Source organism: Apostichopus japonicus, chromosome 3 (assembly GCF_037975245.1).
Source record: "Apostichopus japonicus isolate 1M-3 chromosome 3, ASM3797524v1, whole genome shotgun sequence".
NCBI lineage: Eukaryota > Metazoa > Echinodermata > Holothuroidea > Aspidochirotida > Stichopodidae > Apostichopus > Apostichopus japonicus.
This window is the reverse complement of record NC_092563.1, coordinates 9,347,159-9,374,630: the sequence shown is the minus strand read 5'-3', so window position 1 is coordinate 9,374,630 and position 27,472 is coordinate 9,347,159. Positions and strand designations below refer to the sequence as shown.

Below are 27,472 nucleotides of genomic sequence, written 5' to 3'. Positions count from 1 at the left end.
AGGCGTTTTGACTTATTTCTGAGCAAAATAAACTCCTAAAGGGTAAAGAGAGAAAGGTGGAAGAAGAGTTGCACATTTGGGGGGAAAAAAGATGAAGCTACGAAAAACACAAGCTATGTGAAACTGGTTATTCCTTTAGCCATATAGAACAAAGTTGTGTAAAGAAGGTAAGTGTCAATCATCACGGTTTGCGGATAATTATTTTGAGAACTATGATGTCTTTTGCGCCAGCTCTGTGTCAATGAGTATATGACTATCGTAACCACGTGGAGACAAAGGGTGTCAAAGCCCCCCCCCCCCCACCCCACTCAGTCAGTTACAGACACGAAGCAGGGAGTGCAAACAAAAAATTAGCAAAAGAAATAGAAAAAGGCATGACTATATATTATACTCAATAGGCTGCTAGTTTTTATAGCAAAATGTGATCTGTTTCTCATTATTTCTCATATATATAATTTTGTACCGCAGTATTGAAACGTAGGTCTTATAATCCACAAATCCGGACCAATCGAATATATAGGATATGAGATACATGCCTTGTCCCTATCCGCAGGTAATAACGTTAACTTGTATGGATATTATATATATATATATATATATATATATATATATATATATATATATATATATATATATATATATATATAATTATATATATATATATATATATATATATATAAATATATATATATATATATATTAATATATATATATATATATATATATATATATATAAATACATATAGATCATCCATCATATCGATAATTATTTTTCTCTCTTGGAAAAGACGTTAAACTGTAACAGTTCTCATAACAGATCAGATCTTATATTCTTTCGACTTTGTTTCTCTCGAGAAAAAAGATTTGTATAAAAATCATTCGAAAATGTAATGCCCTCAAAATAATATGTAAACCACCCATCAATATATATGGCATCCCTCTATATGTATCTCAACTATAAATGAAGTACAAAGGTTATACCTCAATTTGTTTCAGATATATTTGTGTCATCTTGACAGGAAAAAAAACATCAAAAAGTTTCATCATGAATAACGCTTTCCAAATTTGTTTCTAGCCTACAGTACTGCGCAGGCTCATTCAGTGCCCATGGTTCGGTGTTGTAGCGGGAGGTTTGTCTAATGGGATTCATTCATTGTCAACTAAAATTATCTTAGTAGCTCAGTAGATCAGTAGATCAGTAGCTCAGTAGCTCAGTAGATCAGTAGATCAGTAGCCTCAGTAGCCTCAGTAGATCAAAAGATCAGTAGATCAGTAGCTCAGTAGATCAGTAGATCAGTGGATCAGTAGATCAGTAGGTCAGTAGATCAGTATATCAGTAGCCTCAGTAGATCAGTAGCTCAGTAGATCAGTATATCATTAGCTCAGTAGATCAGTAGATCAGTAGATCAGTATATATGGTCTGTGATGTCGTCACGACAAATATTCTTCACAAGGTTTACTTCCGATTATAATCTGCTTCTTGATTTATCCATAAAACTTGATACAATCGGAACGTTTGGTTAGCTGTTAAGATTCTCTGCAGTAAGAATTTCATCCATCGTGTTGTATGGAACAATTGATTTCCACCATTAATTAGTAACTTAAAATATTATAAACAAAACCAAAACAATTCCAACTGCATTCACTCTGATGTTGCCAAATACATGCCACAAAATTTGAAGAAAAAATCATCTTTGCCGTAGAAAATGCTACGAGGATTTGGTTTGGACCTAAAGATGCAGTAAATATCCAGTTTTTATTTGTAAAGCAACCAACTGCAGCCACCCGTGTATCATTTTACTACTGCTAATTGACAGTGTGCCAACTTTGCTTATCGCCCCGTCAGCTGCTGTGTACTTATTCTAGTATGTGTCACGTATAAGACGGATTATGAGTCCGATTAAGCTGTAAACGTTGTTATTTGAGGGTAAATGAGACCGTGATTTATTATGTTATGATAGAGACCATAAGTTGCAGATATAACTTATTATTTGATTCAACAAATTGGATTTGACAACTAAACCTCCTTTTTCATGGTATCTGTAGATATGACTGTTATTAATGAGAGGAAACATTTTGAAGCATTTAGCTATATTATGTATCAATATTATATTACAAGATATGCTTTTGATTTTTTTGTTCCAAAGATCATAAAAGTTATAGTATCCCATTAAAATTTTCATTCAATTCCTAGTTGATGTTTTCTTTCTTGGCACCAAAGGTAATCTAGAAGTTATGTGATATATCATAATGGCACGCTGACGAGAAATTATTCTTGGTTTAACTGTTTGGTTGTATGTCATTATAAAATTTCGTACGGAGAGCCCAACGTTCCACATAAGTCGAAACATAAAGCAAAGTGTTCAAATTAATAGATATGTCCAATTCGATATCAACATGTTACAATTCCATATGAACATGTCGAAACAAATAACAATATGTCATTTGGTACATCAACATGTCAAATTCAACGTAGGCAAAGTCGAAAAACTTTCTCTTTTCATTTTCTTTTTTGACATTTATGGAACGTTTGGCTCTCCGTAATTTCGACAATGGATTGGAAAGGATTTTGGCAACATTACTTAAATGGGTATGTACGTATTCTTTAAACATACATTACTGTGCTGTACTAATTACGATGCATCGTTGGACAACGGCTAGTTGAAATTTGCTTATCATAGATTATACATTCTAGTCCCATTTGCTTCCATTTCGCTATCCCCATCCCGCTAATGATTTATTTCAATAGACCAGTACCCCAGCACTTGCGTCACGATAAGAATCAAAACTACAGTATGAAATGATTCCCCCGAATGAGGGCGGTATTGAAAAACTCAGCACGCGCAGACTCTGTATGTGTGACTTGATTCATACGTACCGATTTTGTTTTTATTTAACAGTCAGTCCCCAGCGATGCGAAAAGTGCTTCCTTTTCTTGTAGAATATGCACGGGGTTGCATGACATCACTCCTCATTAATATTTAATTAGGTGAAACTTATCATTTTCGAAGGTCAATTTCCAATTTATATGTCTGGTTATAGTTGAATTTGACGAAGGGAAGGTGTTTAATCCATGCAATCATTATTCACAAAAGACACAAAAAAAAGTGGAAAGGGAATTTCGGCAGTATTTTCCGAACGTAAATTAACCACTTTCGAACTGTTTAGAAAAATAACCAAGTACAATTTAATGTTCCTTTGATAATTCGTTCGACCTGTTGAATGTTTCCTCTAACTTTGACAAATAGTGCAATACTACAATTTTAGTAAATGCAGCCTGACCAAACAATTAACGAAGTCTTTGGTTTTGAGTACGGTACAGTTTTTCTGCATGTATGTTGCCGTGTTGGACGAATCTAACGATTAGAGTAATTACCGACTTTGGGATCCGCGTTCAAAGTCATTGCCGACTTTGCAATACGCGGTCCCCTCACAATTTTGCAAGGTTAGTAAAAGTGACTCCATAGTTTTTCCATTCCAGGAAACCAACAAGTGAATGCGACTTCGGGGTCTCGGTGCTTTTTCTGCATAGTGGCGGCTATAGGAGTGTGCTAGATACACTGATGATAACTAATTGATTCACTAAACTTTTGGTTAATCAGACACACAATTAACAATTCCATTTGGGGATGAGGAAGAGCTGGGACAGAGAGAGGGAGAGAACAGAACCGTTAGAAAGAGAATCCACACACGAAGCCTACGAAGCAGTTGCCAAATACGATTAATTAATTTTACCTCAACTAAAGACATTCATGTTATTTTGCATGCTTTTATATCGCTTAATGACTGATCCTTCTTTGATTTGATAATAAATGCGTAAGAGATTCTAGGAAGCCGTAGTTCATATTCGGAAGATTTAATGTAAAAGTGCACATACCAGGAATTCTCATGTACACATAACAAGTGTGAAGTTCATTAATGTTATAGGTTCCTTTGCTTGGAAGGATTTTTCAACTTTGACGCCTTCTGACCTCAAATGACAGTAGACCATAGTCAACGATAGTGTTTTGTACTCCATAACGTGGGCCCATACATGAAACAAGTACGTTATTATGATCATATTTAAAACGTTTCATACTTTGACCTCTGGCGAATCACATGACTTTTGACCACTATAGAATTAGAAAGGACTAAACTGGCTCCACATACCAAGTACGAACTTCATCAAAGCTTTACACTTGGATAAATCATGTTTTCAGGCTTGCCACCTCTGATCCTTAACCAGAACAATATAGAAACAACAATAGAATGCTTCTGAGGACTTCGTGATTCTTTTCAAATGACATATGAAGAATTGGTATTACTTTGTTAAAGTCCTAAGTCTGAATGCAAAACAAATGCACGCACGCTGCACACACACACGTATATATATATATATATATATATATATATAGAATTGTTTGAATGTACATCTAATCTAATATATATTGTTCATATGTACATATATTGTGCATATGTACATATGTACATATTGTACTATGTACATCTAATATATATATATATATATATATATATATATAAATATATATATAAATATATTTATATATATATATATGTATATGTATATATATATATATATATATATATATATTTATACAACACCTAATAATATTCCGGCCATTTGATTGGTCAATTGCTCGTCGACTGCATGCAAAATCCGCTCTATTGCACTCTATGAAATAGAACCATGTGTTATACTTTTTTGATAGCACTTTTTTCAATGGTAAGAGAGCAGAGAAACCTGTCTGTTCAAAACAATCTGTTGCATGAGTGCATTTTACATCCAATTATATCCAAATTTGAAGGTGTTGTATGAAACAAATAATGAATGGTTTCCATTCGTGCAATAGTGCAAATATTTCATTCGTTGAAAGATGTAATTTGTTCCATTCAACTCGGCTGCGCCTCGTTGAATGGAACATTCCATCTTTCAACTCATGAAATATTTGCACTATTGCACTCATAACCATTTAGTATTTGTATTATATATATATACATATATATATATATATATATATATATATATATATATATATATATATATATATATATATATATATATATATATATATATATTTATATATGTTCAAACAATTAAACGCCATCATCATTGTGTTTAGCTACCTTTAGTAACTCAAGGAATCAAAAGTGAAAGTTAATTTGCAATAACTTATAGATATCTCTAGAAATATAGTAATTACACAAACATTCCTATTTCATTGTTGTTGTTTTTTCTTTCTTTTTTAAAGAAATGAGAGCGAAAAAAGAGAGTAGAAACACTAAAGAATAAGATGAACAATACATGTCCCCGTTTATTCAAGAACTCGTCTGCGTCCAAAAATGAAGATAAAGATAGAAATTTTAAGAAATGGGGAATAGAAAACTCTACGAATCAAAATGTATCAATCTTCGCCACTTCTGTCCACAGCCATTTCTCATTTCGGATACCCGAAACGTGTCAACCTTCCCGGTCATTTTTAAATGTTGTATTTTTGTATCCATAATTCCATCAAATACCAACAAAACAGTTTTTCAACTACATATTTTGTAGAGCAATAAACATGTCATGCGTAGCAACATAATGTAAGCAATGCATATAGTAGGATTATAATATGTGCCGAAAAGGATGAAATGCAACAAATAATTAAAAGAATTGTGATAAAAGCAACTGCGTTACCACATTAACAACATTCGTGACTTTTCACACCAATTCAGAACTACATTTTGTATACCTGCCACAATTCATCCTACTCCTTCCCAAACCCAACCCCTGAACAATTCAACCCTAACTCCAACACCCCCCCCCCAACACCCCTACCCCACCCCACCCGTCTTACCTAATCACCATGACACCTTTGTGTAAAAACCATAACGAGAATGTTTACTATAGACGTTTTATTACATAGAAAATGAGTTAATTTTAACAACCGAGTCTAAAAGTATATCGAGCATTGCATAACATAGATAAAGTTTGTAGTAGTAAAACGAGAAGGAAGTATGAGAATAAAATCGGCTGTTGAATATTCAATACGACTTTCATTGTAAATCAGAAGTTAAATCCTCAACCAGAATATTTTAGGGGGAAAATGATTCGAAATAATTCAAAATAATGCACAAGATGGAACAAAACGGTTTAAATAATATCATCTTCAATCAAAACACAAAACAAATATTTTACCTTCAGTACCAATGTAAATATAGGAGGAAATGTGGTTTAATATTATTAGAAAGTTATAAATAGTTGGAGACTTTCTATGTCTTTTTATTTTCTGTATATTCTTTCTTCGTTTGTTTTACCAATGTTATCACCCGATACTCATATAGCTAGTAACTAATGTTCATGTTCCACAACCGTGCATCAGTAACTACTGCACTGTGTTCGTAACACGGTAACATGTGTTACAGGTGGCACAGTATACTGCTATAATTACTAGCTATGAGTATCGGGTGATGTTATATAAAAAACAAATCGGTTTGTAAACCAGTCTAGTCTGAACAATTAGTTTTGTAAGGAACTGATAGTCATTTTTATGCACCAAAATTGATAATATGGTTTACAAATTCTCGTTTCCGAGGGTCGATTTATATTTTGTGGTCACTGTATAAAGCTCTCAACATTTCACTCCTCAATAACTAAACCAGTCACACTTGGAAAGACTTTACAATTATTAAAAACATATCTAAAGTAATGAAAAAGTATAAAAAAAAAACAATAGACGACGAATAACTGAACTGGTTGATCTTACAAAACAAAATAGATCTTTTTTAACAGAAAATAAATAAATAAAACAACCATAGGTGATTAAATCAGGTAGATAAAAGCGTTCACATAGTTGAGTAAAATATCTGATTTACTCAACAATTTATGTCAAACATTCAGCAATTCGGCGGAACACCACCCCTCCCCCACCCCCCCAAAAAATAATAATAAGTCAATGAATAAAACATCCAAAGTCTCTTTTTTAAAAGTCTCTCAAACACGTTTATGAGATTACTCTCAGTATCTACGTGATATACTTTCTTCGTGTTAATAAAACTGTATCGTAGACACAGTACCAGGCAGCGAAGTGCAATATTTGCAGACTCAAATGTGACGTAGCACTATCTTAGACTGGTCTGCGTCGTGGTAGCTAATCGTTCCACGCTATTCCATAATACAGACGGTAAGTGTTTCACCTCCTGGTGGGTAGTCTTTAGTTGAAACTTGAATGTTGAAAAAAGTAAATGTTCAATTTTGTGCGTTAACATTTCCGTTAAAAGTTCAGAGACTGTTTAGTTTATTATCCTTTCATCTCGTGGTAGCTAATCGTTGCACTCATCATCAATTATACAGATGCTTCAGTCCTGGTCTACGACCGTTGCAGACCTACCGGTCTTACTTTCCGGTCTGGGTGGTTTTCACATTGTTACCTTATTCTGTAATGGTCACTTGGGGGGTAACAGTCATAAGCCAGAAATTGATACTATTTAGTAATATGTAAATGATCATTTTCAAAACGAAGCTGATTGAGAAATATTTAGTTGGATATCAAACTATAGTATCATAACAATGCTCCGTTCAAGACCTAGTGTACAAAAAAAAAACAATTCGAATATTTTTTTTAAAATATTTAGGAATATAACTTTAGTTGAACTTGAATGTTGAATACGTAAATATTCAATTTTACCTTTTATTAGTTGCTGTCGATAAAAAGTGATCTAAAGAAAAAGGCGACAATAAACTATACGGATTCCAGCTGAGAAAAGCCTTCGTGTTACAAATCCTCTTCTCTTAGCAAATTCCGCTGTAGTCAAACCAATTGTCATTATAATTGTTTCGTAAGCTTTGGAGCTTGAGACACAATTGTCGTTCTTAAGCTGGACTTGCTCGCGTTCACGTTATATGAATGACACTTGAAGTTGATTATTATCGACATTTAATGAATGTCACAGACTTGGAATTTTTTATGCATATGAGCTAAAATTCTGACGCTTTCCTTCAGATGCAAGAGTGTCTCGTCATTGCAGGACTTGGCAGCATGGCTGACGCAGTGACGGTACTCGTTAAGGGTCGAGCAAAAGTTACCTGCCTCTCGGAGACTCCTATTGAACAGCGAAGAGCATAACGAGAGTTGTGGGACGGCACATTCAAGCTCACTGCCACGAGGGCTTGATTCTGAAATGTCAACAACAAAAATACACGATATTTTTGAAAGGAATAACGAAGGCAGGGATCAAAAGACTATTTATATTATCCAGTAACCTGAAAACTCTAATATTCAATTTTTAAGTTAACCGCTTTCTGTTGGACTGAATACGCTCGCTTGAAAATCGGCTCCTAAAGCCTAACCACAATGCACAGTAAGCCGCCATTGATTACGCAAATTCCATCTTGATGACGTCAGGGAGGAACAACTCAATCCAGTAGTAGCGCTTTCTCCGTACAAATGCTGTACGATAAAGCACGGTCAGTAAACAACAATTTCATTAGAATTTCTCAACAAAAACGAAATAAATTTACCATCAGCAATTAGGTTTGGAGTCTATATATGCTGACTATTACATTTTGCGTTTAATATGGATTTAGTTTTTCATGTCATAATCCTGTTACCAGATCTACATAGCTTACACGTCCCCAACAATAAACGACAAATTTGCTTGTATATATTAAGTAATAGTAGTGTTACAAAATTGTCTGAGTGACAAATGTGACAGAATCGTTATGTTTCTGATCATACAACAATCTTAGACTTGAATACGTTGGATTCATTCTCTTTGTTTGTTAGAGTTTTTGCACATTTATAAGGACCGGTACTTCATACTATCTTTTTAATCACAGTCACATCCCTAAGATGTCAGTGACGTCACTAGACTTGTCGTTTTAAACAAGTGGTGCACGTTGACATATAGTTCTTATCGTGTATTCAGTAACAAAGTGAACATGAAATTTGTCAAATAAACAATGGCGCTGGTATTAAAAAACAGCGTAAAAATTTAAGACTATAGTTTTATGTGTCATCCTTAATGCGGATATTTCGGACTAGTATATGTCTTGAACCTGAATGGGTACCAAAATAACATACAACCCCGACATTGGGACCATATGAGAGGAAGATTACCCTCAATTAAACCGACTTGTATCAAGCCTTACCTGTTGCCGTGGAGATGGCTCTTTTTCGACGGCTGCTGTTATTACTCTCTCCGAACTTTGCCAGCTTATCGATGACTAAATTTTTACAAAGTTTGGTTCTTTTGTACGAATCGGCAAAAGTGTAAACAGCTCGCAGAAATTCAGCAGAGAAGTCACAAAACGAAGATTCGGAGGAAAGGCAGTCTAAGTAGGCCTGGCCAAAAAAAAGGGAAAAAATGATAGAAATAAGTCTAGTTTCTTCAAGTTGGTTGCAAATGTGAAAATTATGGCAGGTATACAACGCCTTTGTCAAAGATGAATCCTATCTGCATTGAAGGGGCTGTGCATTTAATAGCAGACATAGGGCACAAAATTCAGTTTCCACATGCTGTAGACCAGGGGGGTAGGAGCCGTGAGGGGGGCATTGGGGGCACGTGCCCCCCCCCCACTTTTGCCAAAATAGCAAATGTGCCCTACTGGCAAATAAAATGTGCCCCTTTGATGAAGAACTGTCTTTTGGATATCTTCAGCCTTTGTTAATTTTAATATTTTATTTTAATTATTAATTTTTAGTCTGTACATGCAATTTTTAAAATGGCATCCCATATCTTTTTGTAGCACGGTTAACAATAAACAATCTCAATAAATAAAATAGCAATGTTGCAGGGCACCAAGTATTGATAGCATACTAACACATCATTTTATTTAAGTGATATGGCCGGTGTGTATCGGATTATAGCATAACGAGTGGTGGGTGTGGAATGAGAAAGTGCACCCCCCCCCCCAAACACACACACACACTTTTTGGAAGCTTCCTACCCCCTGCTGTAGACTACATATTGAAAAAGACCAATACCCCCGTCTAGATGACACTTCAATATCACTACTTTACTTTGCAACATGACTTCAAACATCGGAGGTTCATCAATCACATGGGCTGCACTACAAAGATTAGACCATTACGTCAGCTCCTTACTAGCAACCTACTTTTTAGGAAAGACAAGACTTTTCTGCCTGCACACGTGTAATATGTTTATAACGCAACAGGGTTAAGGAGTATAGAAGGGTAATGATAATTGAAATGGATACAATGCTATTGTATCGGAGGAGTGCATGGGACCACCATAGAGCTGTAAGAGCCATGGTAAGGGTCAAGGAAATGTAACATCTTCAGATAATTATGTGTTAGAAAGAGGGATTGAATGAGAGGGATTAAATCCTCTTGTACATCATATGACAGCAGCTATATATTGAACAGGTCTACACAAAATGGTTCTAACACTCTGTCTGGTTGGAGATCGGAGGAGGCTCTACTTACAAACAAAGTGGTCATTAAAAGTACAGGTGAGTTCCCACTGACTACAGCGGTCACGACGCGAGGACTAACAACCCATTCACTCAATATATGTCGCATACTGAACCCCAAAGTGCGTTACATCGGTACATATAGACTGAGGGGAAGTTGAATACTGGCAAAAGCCCTCTACTTTTATATGTATATTACAATTCATATATAGCGCCATACCTGTAAACCTTGACACATAGCCTCTGTATCGTTGACGTCATCGTTGAGTTCTACAGTGTATGCAAGCCTGCTATCGCATTGTTGCATGGCAAAAACCTCGCAATCTAGAAACCAGAAAACGAAAAATGGTTACGATGTCTTACACGTATTTATAGTGTGGTAGGCCATACATGTTAATATAAATGAACCTGTGGATACCAACATGAAGAGTATTATCTATTAACTTATGCGGCAACATATAAAAAGATAGGTATCAGGAATCAGTTATCATGTTGACAAACCATCAACCATTTAATTCACTGGTAAGGATTTTACAGTATAGAACTTGTTATTCCAATTCATAATGCAAATCACTTTTCAGATTTGCTGTTTATAGACTGAGAGCCTATACAAGAGACTGTTTACATGCACTGGGAAATATTTTGACAACCTACAAGTCATCCGGTATAAATCAAAAAACAAATTGCCAATTGAAGACCAATTGAGATCACCTTTAGACCCCTTGAGCCAATTTTTCCACCATTTGAGACCCCTTCAAGCTCAGAGGGTGAAACTGGACAAGGCCACTTCAGTGTGCTTAAGCAACTTTCCTTGAACTAACTTTCCTCGATGACTGATTGTTTTGTTAATGACTTATAGAGCACCTTCACAAAACTTAACTGAGCTGAATTTGACCAAACTATTTTCACAGAACGAAAATCATACCATTGGAGAATTGACAGATTTATTGTATCTTTAATTTTGGAGTTATCATGTTTAAAATGTTTTCAGACTTTGACACTTGTTGACCTCTATGACCTCAACCAATTTCAATCATGGGGCATTTATCTATTAAGTATGACATTGATTCAAGTCGTGGTTGACGAGATATCATGTTTACAAGCTGTTTTTTATTTTCCCATTATTCCCCACCAACTCATGAATATTAATGAGGTCAAAGTTGTTGTTGCAAAGTGTATACACTTAATTTGTAGTATGTATCACCATACCAAGTATGAACTAAATCGAACATACCGTTGAAGAGATATTGACATTTTAAGAATTTTATGTTACGCCCGACCCACTCATTAACATTCATGATATCTTGTTACATGATATCTTGTTATCTTGATATCTTGTTACATTCATGATATTCATATTAACTTGTTGATATCGTGTTTACAAGCTTTTCACTGTGATAAAGCTCAAGCCACGTCCATTCATGAATTATAATGAGAATGATAATATGACTATGTACCATACCAAGTATAAACTTAATCAGACATACGGTTGAAGAGATATTGCCATTATAAAAAAATTTACGTTATGTCCCGCCCACTCATCGATATGCATGAGATGGGAACCGCAAACAATAGAGCACATCTACCGATCATGGGACATCTACCAAGCGTGACATTGACTAAACTTTTGCTTCTTGAGATACCATGTTTACATCTACACACACATGCGCCAGCACGATTGCAAAGGTTACTGAGCATATTGGGCATCGTAACCAAAAGAGGAAACATTGTAATGAGTAATTAGTATGAGTTGTTGCACCAAAGGTAAAACAAAACACCTGTCACCACCAACATCAATTTAATTTCCTTAATTAATGTCCGGGGGGATTTCTCAATTTTCAATCGCAGTTTCATGTGTTATACTGAATTACTGATTTGTGTATCCGTCCCTGGTTCATAAATTGGAGTAACCAATAGATCCACCTGCATGCGCATGAGACTAATTATTTAATTTTTTTTTTTTTTTTAAACGTTTTCTTGCTTTAATGAACTTTGCACGTTGTTTCAGCTTCCATACATTTATTAAACGATGAAATTTTCATAAACTCGAGCATGAATATGCATTTAGATTAGCCTTGCGATTTGCATAGCGAGAAGAAATAATATATTAGGGTGTCAACCCGCCTTAAGTCGGATGGGGTAAAATTACGTATCGTATTTAATACCATATACTCCGTAAATCACAAATCCTTTTCACTAACCTTCTGTTGTTTCCCAAAAGTCTGTTTTCGCGTCCAATTCAGCCTGCGTTAGTTTGTCGTCTCCGTTATTATCCAGAATGTCAAAGAGCGTCCTCACTATTTCCGCATCGACGTCAGGATTACGTAATGAATATTCGTGTTTGGTGATAAAGCCGTCTTCATTATGATCAAGTTTTAGTAGTCCATGTCTCCTAAATGAGTGAGTATTGTAAAGGAAACTCGACAACCTGTTCAGAGATTTTAAAACCCTGCGGGAGAGAATTTGCCCCAAAAAACAAAAAGGCGAGGTACAAATGAGTTAGTTTTTTTGCTTTAAGCATATTTTGATAAAGAGCTCAGCTAAAGATGAAAGCTTCTATATTTAATTGTTAGCAAAAACATATTTGAATAATTTATGCATGTATCATGATGAATATAAAAAGAGCAATGAAGATTGTACTGAAGCAACGCTGATGAAGAGTTGCAGCAAAATATATAAATATATAGGAGCTAATAACTAGAAAAAGAATGCCTATATTTCAGATACCGAAATTGCTACTATTTAAGCAGTAGCGTACTATGCAATTGACTACAAAAAGGTTGAACAAAGTTCATGTTAATATGAAGGTAAGAATGAGAACAAATAATCAATAATCAGCACTGTTCGATATCGTCATATATATTGCCCTCTGCAGGCATCGGCAAGTACAGCGGTTACAGACCTTTACAACCACCCGATACACATAGAGAACACAGTGACTACTGTAAATCTTACAGTTTTCTACCAAAGTGAAACTCAGTGGCGGAGCGTCCATACAGTCAGGGGGCGGATGCCCCCCCCCCCCCGACAGACTCAAATGGGCTGCTGGCGCCCTTTTCAGCTCTTTACCACTTTTTACTTACTCGCGATTATTGGCTTTGTTATTGCGCTCTAATCTACTTATTGGCATTTGTCACATTTTGTTGGTGTAATTTGGCGATGACACCTATTTATTCTTCGTTTATCTGCAAATTAGCCAGGCCCGGAAGGGTCATTTCCGGCGATCTAGGGAGTATCTTTACTCAAAAAAAATCTGTCCGCTACGCGCCAACCAGTGGTGGCGCTCCGCTTAGATAGTGTCGAAAGCGCCCCTACAGATCATTCTCGCCCCTCCTGACCAATACCCCTAGCTCCGCCACTGGTTAAACCGGATCGTGCTATATTACGGTAGCATGTGCTATAAGGATTATAGCGAGAACTGAGGATATGTGTAATTCCAACAAATCCAGTTGTTGGGATTTGTTGGAATTACAAATATCATCAGTTCTTACAGTAAACTTAATAGCAAATGCCGATTTATCATATCTGTCAGCACGATCCAGTATTTACTGTGGTACAAAACTATAGATTTACAGTAGTTACTGTAATCTCTGCGTGAATCCGAGGTTACAACACACTGTCATCGTCATCGTTAGTTTATCCAAGTTGTAATCGTTTTGTTCTCATTATCTTCAAACAATGCATCTGATATACAATTACTGAGAAAGCTACAATCTTCCTAATTTCATATCAATTAAGTTGTTTTCCTAATTAATATGAAATGCTACTTTTACGATGATATACCACTACCCGTCCATAAAAAAAACGATCTTTCTTTGCTGGATTGAATAAAATATCTCTTCTGACATTTTTATTGAATTCAGTGAGCAGAAAAAGCAGAGTCGTTTTGGGGGGGTCAGCTTTGAGAAATTTTATGACTTTATCTGGCAGCAGTGACATCATGATGGATTGACATGATGGACTCTGATATGCAATGATGCGAGTTTCTTTTCTAGCATGACATGGCCTATATAAATGCCGGAACATTTTAAAAGAAGAATGTGCGATAGGCTTTGTATAGAAGCGTGCAATAGCTGATTATAGAACACATATAAAAGACAAAGAACAACGAACACAAATAAAGTTTAAAATATATAATACACAGAATATATAACTATTGCTGGCTCATATACGTTTGCCATGAATGTATCACAGATCGACACCACCCCCCCCCCCTCCCCACCATCAACATTTCAGTAGAGGGTTCGGGAAATGTGGAAATAAAGAAACAACAGAAACTGTATGCAGTAATAGTTTTATTCCAGATCACGGTACGACCTCATTAAAGAGCATTATATGTAAGTTACTCGGAGTAGCGAGTATTTCGTCCCCTTTTAATGAGCTTTATCTGTGGGCTACTTGGAGTAGCGAGTATACTTCGACCTCTTTAAAGAGCTTTATCTGTGGGCTACTTGGAGTAGCGAGTATACTTCGACCTCTTTCAAGAGCTTTATCTGGAGTAGCGAGCATTTCGTCTCATCCTATAGATCAGTTTATAATTCAACAATTATGTTGATATTTGTTTACTAACATATATTTAAATAACTTTTATCATAAAGGGCCTTGAATTCGCAATATGTGATGAGCGGAAAGAAGCAAATAAAAACATGCAATTATATCACGGAAAACTGTTTGAAATTATGCTGTTGAATAAATACATCCCAAGCATGCATGCAGATGTAAAATGCAAAACTAGTATATAGGCCGTCTTCCATGTGCCAAAAAAGTGCTTAGTTTTTGGATTTTGCTCAATTTTTTAGGGAATACTTGATTTGAGTGAAAATGAGTACAATTTGATATAAGGTTTGGTTTTCTGTTTGTTGGCAGCCACCAAATGTGCACACGGCTGTGCCAAGAACCAAAATGGCGGCTAGCTGCCCATATATGGCTATGATGAATTTGGAAGTTTTTTTAATAGCCAGGGTGGAAGAGTAGAGTAATATAAAACAATCTCTATGAAGGGTCTTCTGGAGAACAAAAAGCCCACCAAATTTGAAATTTGTCCGATACTGACTGGGGGAACTATTAACAGAAAACCAAATAGAGGGCGCCCTTTACTCGTTGATTAGACTTTTTAAGAAAATCTACCGACCTGTTTAAGAAACAATGCAGAGGTTGTATGTAATAATTTATGACTGAAAGTTACATACACATGTGAAATCTTGTATCATAGAATATTCAATGCTATTATGATGACTTCAGAAAGTATTGCTGTTGCCAAGGTTACCAAACATTTTGTCGTTTTTTAGGATTGACCAGAAGGAACTTTAGCTGTGATATCTCTATATCTACTTGAGCTTTAACCTCGAATCTTGCTAGGAATGTATTATTCTTGATTGAGACCAGTTTCATAACAACTTTTCTTTGGTTTCTGTGGTATAAATAGATTTCTGGTGGTCAGAAATTCATGATACACTTGCTTCAGCTTTCTGTATAAATTATAGGGCATATTGTAACGTTAACTCACTCTAAGATTCGGGGTATTTGGGGGGGGGGGTGGGGTTGGTGCCTGAATATTCCCTACTGAGGACTGGTGGTGGTATGGAAACAAATGTGGCTTCGATGGCAGTGTGTTAATAAGGACGAGTCTTGAACCTCGCTATTGCATGCAAAGAATATAACACATAGATTAAAGAGTAAAGAAGGAGCGCTGAGATTTTGCAATCTATTACTATAATCAGCCACGGTACAAACAATACATCGGGACGAAGCCTCAATAATAGGTAGAAAACATGCACTTAACGATAATGGTCACAAACGAGGTCTCAATACGGAAGTAGTGTCCTATAACTATACATACAATAGTGTATAAAAGACGAATACAAAACAGATACAAGTACGACCACAATGATCGGAGCCAGGGCTACTACCGAACCAATCGATTCAGAATGGGAGGGAAGACTGATTCACAAGTGTCACAATCTGATCCAGCTGAGTGGATGAACAAACGTCACATGACCTGTAATACTTATGTCACTGTTTGCATCGAATGCACATGTGGCTGAAAACAGTGACATGTAGCCTAGATAAATAGAGGGCGACAGACTTTAGGTCAAACGAAGTGGGAAGTTGGTTTTTTATTAGAATTAATATTTTTCATCAATGTGCATTTCTGTATGTACACCAATGTATATCCCCACTAATTTTTTCACACTTGTTTCACTTATGTAGTTATATTTCACATTTGAAAGCAACAAAAACATAGGGTACTTGCAAATAGATGATACATTTTTAAGCAATTTGATGATGACTCTGGAAATAAATTATAATTGCTGGTTAGTTAGATTTGCTAAAGGCCTTCCTTCATATTATAGATTATACACTCCTCTGATAGCACATTCTGTGACCTTGATGAGGAAGAAGCCAACGTTGATGATAGGAGTTGTTTTTCCAGAGGTTCATCAGTTTCTGTTTGTTGATCTTCTTCCATAGAGGTATCTAGATCTGAAATCAAATTGAGAAAATGTAAAGCAATTAAAATCCCTCAGGATACCTCCTATATCTGAAAGTGACTTACAGTTGCTTTGTTGGGTTGATATGTTTTTTGTGTATGACATTCCTATGTTGAGTTGGAACAATTCCTTTTCAGAGATGTCTGTGAGTGACAGCTTTTCTCACATTTTATGTGGGCCCAACAGACACTGACTTTTCGTTGCACAGAAAATTATTTTTGTCTTAGAAATGGCAGCATGACACATAGCACAGTGAAGCCTTTGTTGATAGTCATAACAAACTAGCCATATTTTAAAATTCATAAATGATAACAAGATGTCTAATGGTCTTATCTTCCTTCATTTCACCTAATGTTTTCAAAATTCATATTGCACTGCAGGTTTTCTAACAATTCTTCAATTCCCAATTTCATGTGTAATCAGATAAACTCATTTAAAAAAATCATGCCTTAGAGGCAACTACCTTCAAGACAGGATATCTAAATACCAGGATCAGGCATAAAAAGAACATTTGGGAATAAAACAATAAAAGGCCCTTTTTGCTCACATTAAATCTTCTAGAAATCTGCAGTACTTATTGACCACATATTCACATACCAATGTAAATTCAAGCAGTTCAATTACATTGTATGCAAGGGAAATGAGCTTTTAAAGTTCCAACAAGTGAATTGATCCAAGAAGTGTTACATCACATCATTAAATCAATTTGTTTGTGTTCATTGACATGTTTCTGTATTTCATTACTGTTTAAAGGTAGTCTGTATTAGCCCCAAATTATAGCATGCTATAATTTAGAACAACAAGTTTTCAAAAAATCGTTCCCTGTGGGTCTTTACTTTCCAATTTGTTCTTAGACATACTACATGAGCATACAAGATGACTGAATGTCCTGGTGAGGTAAATTTCCTCCAGGGTGGTAATAAAAAAAGTTAAAGAATTTTGACCAAAAGTTACCATATTTGAAAATGAGGCATATTTGGGATCAATACAGCATACCTTTAACTCATAACAAAATGCATTTTGACAAACTTCTTACCTTCAACTGCTTTATGTTGAGGTTATTTCATCTGTCATTTCTTGGCTCTGATAATATCTGTTTTGTTGGTAAAAGCCGCATAGCAATCACGATGTTAGAAGATGTCCTCAAAGCTGTCAGGCTGTTCTTTGCAGGTGGATAGAACTTTGTGAGCAACATCACACTGTGGGTCAGATAATTTGCACCATTCCTCAGCACTGGCAATAACTTTAGACCAACTGATTGGGGTGAACCTCATTAATGGCCCAATCTTCCCAGCACAATGGAATGCACATTTGTGAGAAGTCATCATGGAACTGTTAGAGAAAATAGCAAAATAAAACAAAAAGCTGGAATGTTACTAGTTCAAGCATTCATAACCATAGCTAGTCGATGTGGAGTGTGAGGCACAGTGGCTGCTTTCCTGGTCCATGGGATAGAGGGTAGGCCAAGTGCAATCCACTTGAACAGATCCTACTGTTATGGTACTTTGCAAAGCCTTGGTTGTTTTATCAAAACTTCTTTGTCTCTTATTGACTTGTGCAGCACCTAGCCCTATTGCATCTAATGTACAGGTACAGTAATTACAATTATAAATCAAGCAAATCTGGCAAAAGGATAAGTCTAGCATCTATGCCAGTAGGCTAATCATTAGGGTTAGTCTGAGCCAGTTAAGTAGGCCCATGCCAAGGATGGTTCTGATTATTTTTTATGCTAAAACTCAACTAACATTAGGCGTAGGCCTACGCCAATACAAATTGATACGAAAGTCAACCCTGCTCAGTGCAGTAATTCCTCGATTAGAAATCTAGGCATAAACAACATTGGATGTACCATCGTTCAATCGTCCGTACTATAAGGACATCATAAACTAGGCCAAGCATATGCATAGCCTATATTGTTTGCTAAGTCTAACGTCAACGAAGACTTTGGTCAGGCAGATATATAATGTAGGCTAATGCAATATCGCAATCCCAACCGGCGTTATGCGTTACAACTTTGCAGCGTCGGCCTACGTACTTAATCAACAGAAATTTCGACCTCATTTGCCTACAATATCATACAAGTGTACAAATATATTTTACGATTTTTTTTTGGCGTCTACAGTTATTCTATTCTTACCTTTGTCAAAACGTTTTCTGATCATTTGGACTGCCATCTCCGATAGATTGGAGCAATGGATGGGCTACAGGCTCTATATACAGACAGTGCGTGATTTAGGCTCGCCACAGTAGATGTAAACAAAATAAGTTCGGGCCGGGTCAAAAGGTCACGAGAAGCAGCCCTATGATTGGTCAGTTGCCTAAAATCAGGCATGTCCCATAATCAATTAAAATACTACAGTTTTACTGCATTTTTAGAGTAATGTGCAACAATCCTGTTGTTGGCATAGCAAATTATGAATCTCGTGATTATTCTCCGCATTTTAAGCTACAGTAACACCATTCCCCTAAAAAGTTGAGCAAAGGAAGCGAAAAGCAAGCCATGGAAGACGGCCTAATGCTACTCGTAAGCAGGTGATAATTCTAAAGAATGCGCATACATGATAATAAGGCAAGCACGATAGGCAAAGCATGTATGTATATATATGTATTTCCTATGACTACGCTTTGATACACTCTTCTAGCAAAAGGGTTCTCCAAAATTCTCTGAACAGATTGTAAACACACGATATTATGCTAAAGAGATTCAAAAAGATAAATAAATAAATTAAACAGGCATTCAACAAAGTAATCAAATAAATTATACAATTATAACAGAATTGATACTTTCAAAATTATCTAGTTGTTAATACTCATAAAACGTCTTGTGCTAATCATGGCGTGCACATAATTAAGACATAATCCTTAACGGTGATTGATAAATTAGTCGTTAATTAGCTGCGGCTAATGATCAAACAAGAACTTATAGGACCGATGTTATCTGTTTGCATATGTAATTGTAAACCTTGCAACGCTCTAACTAATCTTTTTAATATCTACACAAAAGTTCATACCCTAATTCAATTATACTTATATATATCACGTGATATAACTATTGACAGTTTGACTCAATTCAGAAATGTTTGCGCCAATTATATTCTTGTAACAATTTTGGTTGACTAAGTAAGAGATTATGCTTTCAGTTACCAAAGTTCTCTTTTACCAGGAATTGAGAAGGTTTTCAAAACCAGATAAATGCGGACCGTGGAACCTTACTGAAAAACAAAACATATATACTTTGGGGAGTTTTTACATCGGGCCCATTAAGATTTAATTTGAAGTATTTCCCAGGTGTTAGAAAGCCAACAGAAGCTCATTTGAAACCCTATTCGTGAAATGATCTTGGGTGAACACATGTTTATACCAAGCCTTCTCTTTTCAATGAGTGTTTAAAGAATGACGCGGCAAGCATGTAATAGCGCTTCGCGCCCATTCATACTCCCACTGGTTATAGCGCCCCCACCCTCCCATTCGACGAACGAGAGGGTGTCTCAGCATTTTACCACTTCCCGAGGGAGGTGGATGCGCTCTCATTATCGTCGCTGCATTGCAGCTATATGGTGAACGAAGTTGCTTCTAAACCATGAAAGAACAAAACCAAACAACAGTCCCCCAATTCCTGAACAATATAACAAATCCGAGGAAGAATCCGCTCAAAATCACTACAAAGCAGCAATTTTAAAAAGTCAAGAGAATATGGTTCACTGGTAAGGATTTGAGCCGGGAAGATTGTGGTGGAAGGGGGGGGGGGGACACTCTGACCGCTACAACACACCCAGCCCTCACCTATATGAGTGAATATTATTACGTAACAGGTGGGTAATACCAAATTGTAAAACTTCCTTCCTATTCTTGTCTCGAGAAATAGGTATAGCCTACGTCCAACTCTAAGTGTTGATAGGGGACAAACTTCCACTTCGACCCGCAAGATCGATTCGGTGTCTAACAGTGCATGGTTTAAAGTGTAACAAACACAAAGCAAAATAAAAAAGGTCGCTTGATATAAGTAAATCAAATAGCAGATTGTCGCAGGATGCTGTTAATGATTTGATTTTACCAAGGGTTCCGAGCAAGGAGAGAGTTTAACAATTCCATGTCAAAGGAGACATTTAAACAATCTAATAATTCGATAGATAACGATTATTAAGTGCTTCCGTATTGTCAGTTCTCTGTGAGAATACATCAGCGTGCACTCATATATGACCTACATCAATATGGCTACAATCTGTCTCTCGTATGGTCATAGTGCTATAGCACTATGACCATACGAGAGACAGATTGTAGCCATATTGATGTAGGACATTAATGAAATGACTAAACCCTGATAATCGTGTGCTACGTAAGTGTTTCATTAAGGCTAAATTCAACAGGAAAATGCATATCGATGTACTAATTTCAACCCCATTACTTTTCACGGATGAGAGATGTTAGAGAAAGAATAGAACAGGACATAAATTGTAATCATACTTAATAACTATTATATTAATTTATATTAATAACTATGTAATGATGACATCACATATACAGAGTGCTGTAATTGCCTCTCCTTACCCAACTCCTAGCTTTGAACCCACGGAAGTTAATGGGAGTCTATGAGAATAAATTTTATTGACTCTTCAGGGCTTCCGTAGAGCGCGCAACCTGTTTTCCAACAAGTATAGATATACGTACTGCAATTCAAAGAGTTTCCTTTTGTTAACTTTTTTATCTTAAGTAATTTAATAATAGTTTTTGGTTAATCTTGCCAACTTTCGCCAACTAATCAATATTAAATTTTCAATGCCCCTTCATAGCCGGACACATCAGGTTGAATTTCAGATGAGAAACATGGTAAAAGTTTGGACCGTTCCCATTTTCGTTACCCCTCCCGTCCCCCATCTCTCCCTACCTCCCCTCTCTCTTTCGGTGGGGTGGGCGAATATTAAATATGGCAAATTGTCCCTGCGACTATATTTTCAATCGGTATGATTTTCCTAATATAAGTACTCGTCAGCTAACATTCATTTGGTGAATATATCTGTAACTTGCAGATTGTTTTAGTTTATTATAACTGCAATCTAATTTTGAGGTATATTTAGCCTTATAGGTTTAATAAACCTGTCTGAGCGCTTTGTCGGTCTGAAAAGTTGTTAAGTGACTTCCTCTTCAAAGGTTAGCTTGTATTTAATGTGTAGAAATGAGCTGCTGCACACTAGTATACTGGACGCAACTTGCTGGTTGTATATGTAGTAGCCATGTACCAAATGTAAATAGTAAGACTTTAGAGTGAGTAATGCAATGAAAACCTCACGCCGGGATATCTCAATTTTAATTCACGTTGACAGTTCTAAAGATAGATCAAGGATACACTCTTAGCTTAAAAGGCTTTAAAGCTGACAGAGTTTCTTGTTGGTTTGTAACAATGTTTTTGTCAATCTCTCCCAGTTTCTCACGTAACGTTTTGACTTCACTTGCGACTTTGGCAGAGTAAAGTGATAGATTATCTTCCATGTACGCTGTGTGTATTTCTTCTAATCATTCTAAAAAAACATTAGGCATATATTTTACACAAGACGTACAGGTATATGTATGTATCCAAATATATTTTGGTAAAGTTTGAGCCCCCCCGTTCAAAAATAAATAAATAAATAAATAACAGACAATTTTGACAAATGTGTCACTTTTGGGCCAATATACTGGTTAAACTGTCGTAATGTAACTTGTTGTGGGCCAAATTATACCCAATTGTTTTTGGGAGACACATGAACACACTTTTGGGTAACATATATTTGCCCAACAGTTTTGATGGTTGCATAGGGTCCCAAGTTACATATACGGTAGTAGATACAAACCAAATACTAAAATACAGCTTTAAAAATAACATGTAGTCGTTCATATCGGAGCATGGGGTGTCCAGGTTAAAAGATCGACAAACTGTTACTGGGACGATTAAACTCGCCACAGTTTACTGTGACGTTAACGAATACGTGACGCTGATAACACTTCCCAGCGTTTGAGGGCGATTATGTGCGATATTTCACTGTACCACTACTGTACTTGATATATCGATCACCATAGAAACAACATTTGATATATAGTTTGTTGTGTCGCATATTTTATGTCATCGTTCTTTCTTTTGTCACCTTTTATTACCTATCCATGTCATCATTTTATTATTCCTCTTCTTTCATATCTATGATAAATTACCTTGTCCCTGTCTCATTTTACCTGGTTTTATTCATTCTCCCTGCTGTCTTTGATAGTCCTGTTTTGTTTTACATTTTCTGCCCCGTTCTATAACTCTTTGAAGTCTTGGGACTCCCTTGCCTGTCAATTGTTGTTCTGTTTCTGCTTGTTCTGTTTCTGCTATGATTCTTTGTCTCAGCTCCGTCACCACTGAGCAGTATTGTAATTGTTTGGTCTTAAGTCATGGTCTCATTCTTCGTCTTGACACCTTGGTTACTCCCGTGTCGTCATATTTCTATTTTGGTCTCATTAGTCATGGTCTCATTCTTCATCTTGTCACCTTGGTTACTACCGAGTCGTCATATTTCTACTTTGGTATCAATAAGTGATGGTCTCATTCTTCATCTTGTCACCTTGGTTACTCCCGTGTCGTCATATTTCTATTTTGGTCTCATTAAGTCATGGTCTCATTCTTCATCTTGTCACCTTGGTTACTCCCGTGTCGTCATATTTCTATTTTGGTCTCATTAAGTCATGGTCTCATTCTTCGTCTTGTAACCTTGGTTACTCCGCGTGTCGTCATATTTCTATTTTGGTCTCATTAAGTCATGGTCTCATTCTTCGTCTTGACACCTTGGTTACTCCCGTGTCGTCATATTTCTATTTTGGTCTCATTAAGTCATGGTCTCATTCTTCGTCTTGTAACCTTGGTTACTCCGCGTGTCGTCATATTTCTATTTTGGTCTCATTAAGTCATGGTCTCATTCTTCGTCTTGACACCTTGGTTACTCCCGTGTCGTCATATTTCTATTTTGGTCTCATTAAGTGATTGTCTCATTCTTCGTCATGTAACCTTGGTTACTCCGCGTGTCGTCATATTTCTATTTTGGTCTCATTAAGTCATGGTCTCATTCTTCGTCTTGCTAATTTGGTTAGTCTCGTTTAGTCATGTTTCTGGTTGGGTCTCATTTAAGTCATGGTCTCGTTCTTGTCTTGTAACCTTGGTTACTCCCGTGTCGTCATATTTCTATTTTGGTCTCATTGAGTCATGGTCTCATTCTTCGTCTTGTAACCTTGGTTACTCCCGTGTCATCATATTTCTATTTTGGTCTCGTTAAGTCATGGTCTCATTCTTCGTCTTGCTAATTTGGTTAGTCTCGTTTAGTCATGTTTCTGGTTGGGTCTCATTTAAGTCATGGTCTCGTTCTTGTCTTGTAACCTTGGTTACTCCTGTGTCGTCATATTTATATTTTGGTCTCATTGAGTCATGGTCTCATTCTTCGTCTTCCTAATTTAGTTTGTCTCGTTTAACTCGTTTAAGTCAGGTTTCTGGTTGGGTCTCATAAAGTGATGGTTTCTTTCTTCGTCGTCTTGTTACCTTGGTTACTCCCGCGTCGTCATATTTCTATGTTGGTCTCATTACTCGATGGTCTCATTCTTGTCTTGTAACCTTGGTTACTCCCGTGTCGTCATATTTCTCTTTTGGTCTCATTAATGGTCTCATTCTTCGTCTTGTAACCTTGGTTACTCCCGTGTCGTCATATTTCTAGTTTGGTCTCATTAAGTCATGGTCTCATTCTTCGTCTTGCTAGTTTGGATAGTCTGGTTTAGTCAAGTTTCTGGTTGGGTCTCATTTAAGTGATGGTTTTGTTCGTCGTCTTGTCACCTGCATGGGTTACTCTCATTCAGTCTTGTTTTGATGGTCTCATCTAAGTTTCAGTATCATCTCTCTCCTTGTCACCTTGGTTACTTCTATCTATAGTCTTGCTTTTGTGTGTATATGTATAAGTGTGTTTGTTTGTTTGCTTTTTGCTTCATTGAATGGAAGGTCTTATTCTTCGTTTTGTCACCGGATTCCTCTCATATTATTTTGTTTCTGTTTGGTCTTATCTAAGTCTTGGTCTCTAATTTCTTTTCTTGTCGCCTTGGTTACTCCTGATGTGTAGTCTTCCTTCTGTGTTGGTCTCGCTGAATGGATGGTCTTATTCGTCTACTAGTCACCGAGCCTAACGAGGTTAGTCTAGCCTAGTCTTGTGTCTGTTTGGGTCTTATCTAAATTATGATATCATTCCTCTTCTTGTCACCTTGGTTACAATTTTCTATAGTCTTGTTTGTATTTTCCACCAAATAATCTGTATTACATGTAAATATTTGACACATTAGACCTATAACTAATTCATCATGTATCGGGTGCTGCCGCAGAAGGCAAGTCCTTATAACCACATCTAATTTATCGCTTATGTATATTATGATTATTCTCTGTTTAGTCAATATTTCGATTGGGAGTTCTTGTCAGGGACATATATACAGATGTTGATATTAAAGTTAGCATGACAAGACGAATCCTGTCAAGGAACTCTTGACACATTTTAGAAAAGAAAGACACCTTGAAGTTTTCTATGGTTACGACGAAGCCCGATAAATCACGTCCAAGCTTCTAAACAAGCCTTACCGTAAATGACATCTCTGTATCTTGTACAGAGAGAACATTCAAGGTCAACCACACATATTGCAACAAATCGTCAGTTTACAACATTATGTAAACTAAATGACTATAAAATGATATCTTGTATAATTCTTACAACAGACATTGACTATAAGTTTCAATTCGTTGCGTTTCATAAATTTCATTCGTTTGTTCCAGATGGTCGGTCGATCAGTTAGTCTAGTATATGTTTCTTTCATTTTATTTATTTTATTCTTTGTTCATTTAGACTTTTTCTTTCTTTATTGTCAAAGCGCTGAAGTCTTCCCGTTGTTTCGCAGAACGGGTCATAAAACATTGAATGGTATAGCAGTAAAACTCAACTACTGTAGTTCACAATAACAAGTGGGCACTCCATATCTGTTGGGAGTCGGAGAACACTGAACAATCAGCTTTGACATAGCGCAGTGGGTGGGTTTAGGTTGCCGAAACATTTCAAAGCCCCTTCTAATCTGGTTCGGATTTACTATGGATTTATTAGACGTCCTATTTGTCACAGTTCATGACTTTCCCACCATCAACTGTCACTTAAAATGCTTTGATCTGGATAGAATAAAGTTAATTGTCCTGTTTGCCGAAATATGGAAGGTTCTGAAATGTCAGATTGATTTCATGTGGTATTCTCGATATCTTATAATACTGATCCATAGACATATGAATGAAATTAGATGAATAACGAGGGACTAGATGGATGAGCGAACCGACGGATAGACAGATTGTTTGACAGATAGACTTTACATTATAAACGCTGCAAATAAATATGAAATCTATGGTAGGTCACAGCGCAGAGAGGTGTAGTAAGTAGCCAACCGTGGTACCGTACATAAATCACTCATAAATTAGTATTTTGCAAAAGAAAATCATTACTTGTATGAAATGCCAATTCCATATAATATTCCTGTCTCTGAAATAATTATCGAGGTTCAGTAATGGAAATTGAGTTTAACTCAAATACGTCGGCCTAATTTCCTACTGATTATGAGGTAAACATTGCGTGTGTAGAAGATGTGTCTACAGGAAATACATAGGCTAGCAAACGTAGCCGAGAGAGTCACTATCAGTATATATATATATATATATATATATATATATATATATATATATATATATATATATATATATATATATATATATATATATATATATATATATTCGTAATCTTGAATTGTGACAATTGAAGGTGTTTCTTAAGTCACTTTCCATTTATAAATGAACTGAACGATCACTTGGTAAGATCTCAGAAACGTTAACCTTCTCCGAGCTCAACATGGCGCCGAACCCAAACCTCTATATGTATGCATACATTTGCATTGGGATAGGAACCTGGATATTTTCATCCGGGATAAACGGCATAGGCTTGAACAGGAAGCGTATTACTTAATCGCTTGTGCAAAATTAAACTGGATCATACACTACCACTGTTATTGATAACCACTCCCCACACGCCCCCACGCCCCCACGCCCCCACGCCCCCACGCCCCCACGCCCCCACGCCCCCACGCCCCCACGCCCCCACGCCCCCGCCACTAAACCTCTCCAAAAACAACAACATTGACACAGGTAATATTACTTATAATAAGCATGAGTATTCGTATTGAGCCAGTATCCCTAAAACAAAACAAGACGCTCACGACCAAACAATGTCCGCAACTTGTTCTCTTCTTACACAAAAAATAAATTAAAGCTTTTTGATTAGTTGTTCCGCTGACAAATAAGGAACACAATCGAAACATTCCAGATAAATAAGCATTCCATTCCTGCATGTGTTGTTCATGCAGATACTGTTGACTCAAATGACACACTTTATACCAAAAGTAAAATTTGGAAAAAACGGTTGGAAAGTCACACTTGCACTACGACAAGATTCATATCGATCAACTTTATTTTCTACTATATTGTTTGACTTTTGGACTCATTCGT

At 36.4% G+C, this 27,472-nt stretch overlaps 1 protein-coding gene and 1 long non-coding RNA gene across 8 annotated transcripts in view; both read right to left on the bottom strand.

Moving 5' to 3' along the window:
* Positions 1–5,932: 5,932 nt before the first annotated feature.
* The window catches only part of LOC139962566 (uncharacterized), a 36,077-nt gene continuing 14,537 nt past the window's right edge, over positions 5,933–27,472 (bottom strand). Inside the window, exons 3-6 of one of the 2 annotated variants that reach the window (XM_071962683.1) lie at positions 12,616–12,863; positions 10,635–10,738; positions 9,131–9,323; positions 5,933–8,155 (exon numbers count right to left, since the gene is read on the bottom strand). In XM_071962683.1, the coding sequence (XP_071818784.1) occupies positions 7,917–8,155; positions 9,131–9,323; positions 10,635–10,738; positions 12,616–12,863 (784 nt within the window). In that variant the 3' untranslated portion in view covers positions 5,933–7,916. The remainder of the gene's footprint in view (positions 8,156–9,130; positions 9,324–10,634; positions 10,739–12,615; positions 12,864–27,472) is intronic. The other variant, XM_071962692.1, reaches the window with a different exon arrangement.
* LOC139962578 (uncharacterized) lies at positions 14,306–26,585 on the bottom strand. Of its 6 annotated transcripts, none has more exons than XR_011791276.1 (5): positions 24,287–26,585; positions 23,848–24,140; positions 19,043–23,335; positions 17,942–18,237; positions 14,306–16,897 (listed from the first exon to the last, which is right to left on the bottom strand). It is a non-coding gene; the product is annotated as an uncharacterized lncRNA (long non-coding RNA). The 6 variants fall into 6 exon arrangements; XR_011791270.1 differs by having other exon boundaries at positions 23,848–24,445; positions 24,518–26,585; XR_011791268.1 differs by having other exon boundaries at positions 23,848–26,585.